Below are 8818 nucleotides of genomic sequence, written 5' to 3'. Positions count from 1 at the left end.
GCGTGAAAACAGTATATGGAGAGCAGCATGCATCTAAGGAGATGTTTGCAATGCATGACTTTGCACCGGTATCGGCACCATCCACGTCGGAAAAATCGAAGGACGAGCAGGTGGCCAAATAGCAATAACAGCCCGTGCCCTCGGTTGAGCCCGAGGGACAAGTGTTCGATGAACAGGTAGCTGGGGACGAAGAAGAAGATTTCCTCATCCCCCGAACCTTCATTGCCCCCGAGGAGTCAGATGCGACAAAATCCACGATCGAAGAACTTGAGCAGGTCATATTAATCGAGCATCTTCCAGAATGAAAGGTACACCTGGGGACGGGGTTAACCCCCGTACTCAGGAAAAACCTTATTTAGTTTCTCATCGATAATTATGATTGCTTCGCTTGGTCCCACTTAGATATGATAGGGATTCCACCGGAGATAACTACCCATCGACTTAGTGTCGATCCCAGATTTAAGCTGGTGAAGCAAAAGAGGAGACCACAGTCCGAGGTAAAGCATGCATTCATCAAAGAAGAGGTAACCAAACTTCTCAAAATAGGATCCATCAGGGAAGTAAAGTATCCCGAATGGCTGGCTAACGTAGTAGTAGTCCCTAAAAAGGGAATAAACTTAGAATGTGTGTAGATTACAAAGATTTGAACAAAGCATGCCCTAAAAATTCTTTCCCATTGTCCAACATCGATCGCTTGATCGATGCTACGACCGGCCATGAGATCCTTACCTTTCTCAACGCCTACTCTAGATACAACCAAATTCAAATGAACCTAGAGGACAGGGAAAAAACTCCATTCATCACAAAGTATGGTACGTATTAATATAATGTAATACCGTTCAGGCTAAAAAATGCAGGAGCCACATACCAATGTCTAGTTAATAAGATGTTCGAACATCAAATAGGCAAATCCATGGAAGTTTATATTGATGATATGCTAGTTAAGTCCCTGCGCGCAGAGGACCATTTGACCCATTTACAGGTGACATTCGACATCCTTAGAAAGTACAACATGAAGCTTAACCCCGAGAAATGCGCTTTTAGAGTCGGCTCGGGCAAGTTTTCAAGCTTCATGGTATCAAACAAAGGAATCTAGATCAAACCCGATAAAATCAAAGCCATCGAGGAAATCACCGTGGTAAACAATATGAAAGTCGTGCAACGGCTGACCGGACGGATAGCTGCCCTAGGTCGATTTATCTTGAGGTCATCAGATCGAAGCCATCACTTCTTTTCCTTACTCAAAAAAGGAACAACTTCGCATGGACCCCGGAGTGCCAGCAAGCCTTGGAAGAATTAAAACAATATCTCTCGAGCCCACCCCTACTCCATACTCCCAATGAGGATGAAACACTCTACTTGTATCTGTCCGTGTCCGAGGTAGCGGTAAGTGGCGTGTTGGTTCAAGAAGAGCAAGGTACGCAATTTCCTGTCTATTATGTGAGTTGGACCCTAGGAGATGCTGAAACCAGGTACCCACATTTGGAAAAATTAGTTGTTGCATTAATAAGCGCATCCAGGAAATTAACACCATATTTTCAATGCCATCATATATGTGTACTGACTACATACCCGCTGCGTAATATTTTGCATAAGCCCGAATTATCGGGTAGATTGGCCAAATGGGCCATCGAACTTGGAGGATATGATATCGAATATCAGCCTCGAACGGCTATCAAGTCTCAAATTTTGGCAGACTTCGTGGCCGACTTCGTGCCTGCCCTCGTACCCAAAGTATAGAAGGAACTCTTGCTAAAAACGGGTACGTCATCGGGGGTTTGGACCCCTTCACAGACGGTGCCTCGAATGTGAAGGGATTCGGGCTCGGCGTCGTTTTAAAATCTCCTACGGGCAGTGTTATCAGACAATCTATCAAAACTTCTAAACTGACTAACAATGAGGCCGAGTATGAAGCCGTGATTGCAGGTCTTGAACTAGCCAAGGGCCTTGGGGCAGAGGTCATCGAGGCAAAGTGTGATTCCCTTTTGGTAGTAAATCATGTAAACAGAAGCTTCGAGGTTCGAGACGATTGAATTCAAAGGTACTTAGAAAAACTTCAAATGACATTGCAGCGCTTCAAGGAATGGACACTGGACCATGTACCTCGAGAACAGAATAGTGAGGCTGATGAACTTGCAAATTTGGGATCATCGATCGAAGAAGACGATATCATCCCGGGGGCCGTCGTCCAGCTATCGAAGTCGGTGGTCGAAGAAGGTCATGTGGAGATTAATTCAACAAGTTTAACGTGAGAATGGAGGAATAAGTACGTCGATTACTTGAAGCATGGGAAGTTCCCTGCGGATTTAAAAGAGTCAAGAACACTTCGAGCCAAAGCAGCTCGATTCTCACTCGATGAAAATGGAACGTTGTACAGAAGAACCTTCGACAGACCACTGGCAGTATGTTTGGGACCCGGGGAAACCGATTATGTACTACGGGAAATCCACGAGGGCACCTGTAGGAACCATTCCAATGTAGATTCTCTAGTTTGCAAGGTGATCAAAGCGGGGTATTCTTGGGATAGCATGTAAAAGGATACCAAGGAGTTCGTTCGAAAGTGTGACAAATGCCAGAGATTTGCACCTATAATCCATCAACCCGGTGAACATCTCCACTCGGTCCTATCCTTGTGGCCATTCATGAAATGGGGGATGAACATCGTCGGCTCCCTACCAACGACGCCAGTTAAAGCTAGATTTATTTTATTTATGACTGACTACTTCTCAAAATGGGTTGAAGCGCAGGCCTTCGAGAAGGTAAGAGAAAAAGAAGTCATCAACTTCATATGGGACCACATCATATGTCGGTTCGGGATACTCGCAGAAATAACATGTGACAATGGGAAACAACTCATCGGCAGCAAAGTGACAAAATTCTTTGAGGACCATAAAATCAAAATGATTCTATCAACACCTTACCACCCAAGTGCAAATGGTCAGGCAGAGTCCACCAACAAAACCATCATTCGAAATTTGAAGAAAAGGTTAGATGATGCTAAGGGAAAATGGAGAGAAGTATTGCCCAAGGTGCTATGGGCATATCGAACAACTTTGAAGTCGAGCACTGGGGAGACCCAATTTTCATTGGTATACGGATCCAAAGCATTGATCCCAGTCTAAGTCGAGGAACCTAGCATCAAGTTTCAGCATGCCACCGAGGACTCAAATCATGAAGCTAAGAACACTTCTCTCGAACTACTCGATGAAAAGTGTGAGGCCGCTTTAAAACGAATGGCCGCGCAGAAAAAAAGGATCGAAAGGTATTACAACAGAAGGACGAACCTTTGATATTTCAAAGTAGGGGACTTAGTCCTAAGGAAAGTCACTCTCAACGCTCGAGACCCAAACGAAGGAATGCTAGGTCCCAATAGGGAAGGACCGTACCGTGTCCTTGGAGTCATAGGGAAAGGATCCTACAAACTTAGCACAATGGAAGGCGAGCTACTACCAAACAATTGGAATGTATCGATGCTCAAGCGATATTACTGTTGAGGTATGGCCCTCTCCCCTTTCCCATTTCGTATTTAAAACTAACTCCTTGAAGACGTTCGATCAGAGACATCGAGTCATCCTGCAGCTCGAAGGCCTTGGGTTTGATAGCATGCGTTCCACTCTTTTTTACTTAGATCAGGTTTTATCCCAAATGAGTTTTACCAGCAAGGTTTTTAACAAGGTAGCACCCATATACTATCTAAGGAACATTCAACAAGTTGGAAGGCTTCTTTTCGATCAACCTCGAATATTGGGGGGCATCACTCTCGGAGGTTATATTTTTGAGAAAGATGTTTCGCGCCTAAGAGGGCCTCGATAGGAGAACTTTGTAATGGTCCAAACGATCGAATGAATCGTGTCCTTATAGAATAGTCGAGCCCTGATGGCAAAACATGTACGCATGTATCAACTATTTAAAGAAGCATTCTGGTTACATAAAAAACACTTAGTATATCATACGAGCTCTACACTTACAATCCTACGGGAAGCGGCTCAAGGGCCAAAGTACCCCGAAATACCCGGGGACTGTCACTGACTGTCAATACATCCGAGTCATCAAAAATTCAGATTCATAAGACCTCAAAGAGGCACCCCCTCGAAACGAAGGCCAAGGCCAATTTACTCGGGGACTAGCTTTTGGAACAAGTGAGGAAAGTTATTGGGAAACAAGTCCAAGTGACAAACCCGAAGGCTACGGCCATACTAAAGACTACGGTCACAAAAAGGTTACGGCCAAAATAATGCGATTCGGAGACGTCCAATTTCCGCTATAAAATTAAAGGCCTTCAAACATTGAAAAACCTTTTAAGTCAGACTACCCCCGACAAAAGCAAAATATAAGGGGCCTCGATAAATTCGGCCCCCGAAATATCCAAGGGCGTCGATAAATTAGCCCTTGAATAATCCGAAGGCTTCGATAACACCAGCCTTCGGAAAACCCTTCAGAGGTGTCCGGTTACGTCTACACAAACGAAATGTCTAATAAGGTTCCGATACGTGGAGCCTTCGAAAAACCCAACAGGTACAAAAACACATGCTAAGGCATAACTAAAATTTCACTAAGTCTTTTAGCCAAAATGAGGGAAAAATTATGTAGCCATTTTAGAGGCCGAAACGGCCCAATTTAAAGAGCCTAAGGGCCAATTCTAAAAAAGAGCCTAAAGGTTGATACACAAAAGCCTAAGGGCCAGCTTAAAAAGAAATATAGGGCCAAAGGCTTACGGGAGTCCGAGACCCCGTTCTCGTTTAGCTCGGACCCAAAAGGACCCGTTACCCCGAGCTCGCATTAAATTGATTTTAAGTTCGACTTGGGGATCATCTAAAACCCTAAGGGGTATGATCTTGGGCAATTAAACTCTAAGGGCTTATTACGAGTCTAACTGTTACCCGAACTTAACATTTGAATCGTCAGAATTTTTCATAAATGGAGACAAAATAGAAGTCAACACAAATCAAGGACAGAGCAAAATCTACTTTATATTCATTTGGGAAATTTACAAAGCATATTACAATGCCCACAAAGGGGCCTTTTTACAAAAAGGAACCTAATCTATTTTCGAGGCCATGTCCCCGGGTGCATCATCTTCAGGGGCTTTATCTTCGGGAGCCTCTTCCCATTCGGGAGAATCTTCCTCACTTTCCCCATCCCCGGAGCCACTCACCATGTCCTCATCGTTGGAGGAGACAAGAAACCTAGCATCGGTTTCCCGCGCCTGTGCTTCGGCTATCTCCTCGGCAAGGTCGAACCCCCGAGCATGGATTTCCTCGAGAGTCTCCCTTCGGGCTCGGCACTCAGCCAATTCATTGCTCCGTCTTGTTCGATCGGAGGCCTCCGTCAACTCTGCTTGAACGGCTGCGGCTTCTCTCATATATATAGTAATGGATTTATCAGCCGCAACCTTAGTCTTCTCAGCTTCGACTTTAGCTTGTGCAGCTTCAGCCTTAGCCTGTGCAGCTTCGGTACGGGCTTTAGCCAGTTCGGCCTCCAGCCCCTCAACTTTCCTGGCCTGAGCCAAGCCCTTCGCTTTAGCACCTCGGAGCTGAGCTTTAGCCAAGGCTAGTTGGGCCTTAACATCTTCCTTTTCAGTAGCAAGTTGATCCATATTCTTCTTCCACTGTTGGCAATCAGCTCGAACTCGATCTACCTCGACTCGGAGCTGCCCAATCATATCAAGCTTTTGCTGCAGCTGAGATATCGAAGTGTTAGCCTCCGAAGTAGGGCCAAAAAGGCCGAAATGTTTTAAAATCGCTGTTACCTGCTCGTCTAGCTCGGACTCGATTTTTTGAGCTTTAGCCGATGCTGTTCGGAGATCCTTAAGCTCCTCTTCTCTCTAACTATAGAGGATCCTCAAGGCCTTCTCTTCGCCTGAAACCTTCTTGAGCTCAGTCTCACATTGGCTCATCTCGGTTCTAAACTTTGCAACGGCCTATGCATGCAACAAAAACATATCAGTCGAAAGAACATAAGGAGAGAAAAACTTGCAATAGAAAGGGCAGGTCCTTACCCGGATAAGGAGACGTTGAGCCTCTTCGAAAAGAGAGGATGCATCATTAAAGTCGTTGGCATCCTCGATCCCGGCATAGCAGCCCTAAAAAGGATCATCTTCGATAACCTTATTTGGGCCGGGCTTCGGCATAGCGCTGGCTTCTTCAATTGCCCCCTCAGAATAAGTTGGCAACGAAAGGGAGTGACCCGTTGATCACGCCCAACTCTAGTCCTAAGAAGGATAAGCGGTCGCTGCAAATATAATCTGGTCTAAAAGTCTGGAGTCGAATCCCACAGAGAACTAAGGTTTCGCTGTAATTGTTCAATATTGCAAAGAAGACAAGTTTGAACAATTTCTAAATTATAATATTAAGATTTTTATTTCTAACTAACTAACTAGCAAATAGTAGAAAGCGATAAAATTATCAAATAACGAGACAAAGGGTTTGGAGACTAAATTAAGGAGGTCTAGAGTTATGATTTCCCCAATTGTTGATTTCATTAGTTGTATGTTTCTTATAGCTTTGACTTAGTTGCCTCTATCAATCATGAACTCTCCAGCTATCATAAATCTCTCTCAAGCAATTATGATAATTTACTAGACGCACTCTCTCAAGCTACGCTAGCTAGATTCATATTACAGTTCACTTAGATCGCACCCGAGGTATCGTTATCTCTAATCCAACCTCTAAACCCTCGGTTATGACTCTCGCCTATACTCCGGGAGTGATGTTGTTCAAACAACTACCTAAATATGCACTCTCTCTCAAGCAGATACATAACAAATAGGAACGACTAATTGAGGATCCTTTCAATTAACCACAATCAAAACGTAGTTGAACAAATAGAGATAAACAACCAATTCAAAACTATATTAATATAACAACCAATTTATCCCCAAAAGGTTCCATCAAAACCCTAGAAAACAAATTAGCTATTCATAATAGTATGTAAAACTACAATACTAAAAATCATAGCCAACAATTAAAAAATAGGAAGAAGAAGGAAAAACTCGTTGAAGAATTCCGCGCCTTGCTCCTATTGTGTTCTTGACTCCTTAGGTCGAATCTCCGGTCTCCTTAGCCTCCTTAGGTCTAAATTATGTCAAAAGTATGTCCCCCTCTCTTCAAAATAGGTTTAGGACCCCTTTTATACAAGTTGGAATAGTGTAGGGCCGAAATAACCTTGTCCCGGACGAAATAGGACTTCTTTTTTATGCCTGGAGCGGCACGGCCGTGGCCAAAACGCGGTAGGACCGCGGCCAGACAAGCTCTCTGATTTTCTGCCGCGGTCAGTTCCGCGGTCGCGGTTTCGACCGCGTTTTTCATCCTGTTTTGTTCAGAATTTGGAAAAATGTAAAACATGAAAGTTTGTCCTTTGAATTATCTTTCCAACCATATATTATATAGCCCAAAAGGAGTTCGGAGAAGAAAGTTATTTCCAGTTTACTAGACAGTGTGCAATATGCCTCATCGAGTCTTCGTTTGTTCTCAACTATCAAATTTGACCCCCGAACACGATCCCGACTTAATTCCTTGAGCTTTTACTCAGACTTCAAAGCTTCAAATCACTTAAATTCATTCCATAACATCTATATAGCTCGAAATCACTCCTACAAGGCATAAAACACATTGTTAGTGCAAAACACTAGCGATTAAAGCGCAAACTCAACTAAAGTGCAGTAAATTAGAGTGTAATAATCGATTAAAATACGTAATTATATCCTATCATCACCCATTTTCGTGATTGGGGGTCTCGGCATCAACCCCCTCCGGTATAGTTGTTAAAGGCAGAGGGTCAATCTCGACCTTCGGAGATGCAGGGGCCTTGCCCGTTTCTCCCTTCGGAGCATCCTCACCACGGGATGATGTGTCTAGTTCGGAAGGCTCGGCGACCTAGACTGGTTTTCTAGCTCGAGTCACCAATGCCGACCCTTCATCATCATTCAGGAAGTCTTGGGCCGAGCCTGTGCCCGTTTGAGCATACCTTTTCCGCAGCCTTCGAGCGGGGGTTCTCTTGTCCTGATGGTCTTTGGGTTTTGAGCCCCTTTTTCTCTTCTTGTCCTTCTCAGACTTCGGGTTTGAAGGTTTGGTTTCTTCCCCAGGCAGGGCCGGCCTCATTTCGGACGCGTCTCCAAGGCCTGCACGGGCAAGCATGAGTAAGTAAAAACGCCGCCAAAAGTGTGTTGAAACTATAGAAGAGCACTCACCGTGGTTCTTGGCCTCCCATTGGCCCTTTGCTAATTCTCGCCACTTACGCTCGTCGAAGTGGCAGCTAATTTTCTGACCAATCCTCGAGGTCGGGCACTGCTAGGGGCGCCCAAGCATTGGCTGCCAAAAGAAGGATAAGAGTGTTATGGAATATGAAAGAACATGAATAGATACAAAAAAAATATATGGACTCCATTTACGACTGAAGTTCCACCTCTCCGGTAATGACATTTTTTCCTTGGGGATTATGTCTGAAGTCTTTACTCTAAAAAATCGGTTCATCTAATCCCGATCTTTGGATTTTTCGGTGTTGACGAAGAAGGATTTCGTTGTTCGGCGCTGCAGCTTGATGAGCCCTCAAAATAACTGGGGCCGATACAACCGCATTAGGTGGCTAAGGGTGAATTCCAAACCCTCGACCTTTTCAGAGAAATATCACAGCATGATCACGATACGCCAGAATGAAGGGTGGATTTGACCGAAGGTGACTTCGTACGTCTTGCAGAAGTCGATCACCACCGGATCGAGGGGGCTCAATGTGAAGGGGTAAGTGTAAACACTCAAAACCCCCTCCTTATGGGTAGTTATGCTTTCGTCAGGCCTCGGGATCTGGACCTCAACTTCATCTC

General features: G+C 44.5%; 1 protein-coding gene across 1 annotated transcript; it reads right to left on the bottom strand.

The window, feature by feature from the left end:
• Positions 1–5038: 5038 nt before the first annotated feature.
• Positions 5039–5662, bottom strand: LOC109212444. Its single transcript, XM_019376096.1, has one exon. It carries the CDS (start codon positions 5660–5662, stop codon positions 5039–5041), a length of 624 nt encoding a protein of 207 aa, XP_019231641.1.
• Between the last annotated feature and the right edge of the window lie 3156 nt (positions 5663–8818).

The sequence above is a fragment of the Nicotiana attenuata genome, unplaced genomic scaffold (assembly GCF_001879085.1).
Source record: "Nicotiana attenuata strain UT unplaced genomic scaffold, NIATTr2, whole genome shotgun sequence".
NCBI classification, from domain to species: domain Eukaryota; kingdom Viridiplantae; phylum Streptophyta; class Magnoliopsida; order Solanales; family Solanaceae; genus Nicotiana; species Nicotiana attenuata.
The sequence above is the reverse complement of the archived record's forward strand: the minus strand, read 5'-3'. Positions and strand labels throughout refer to the sequence as shown.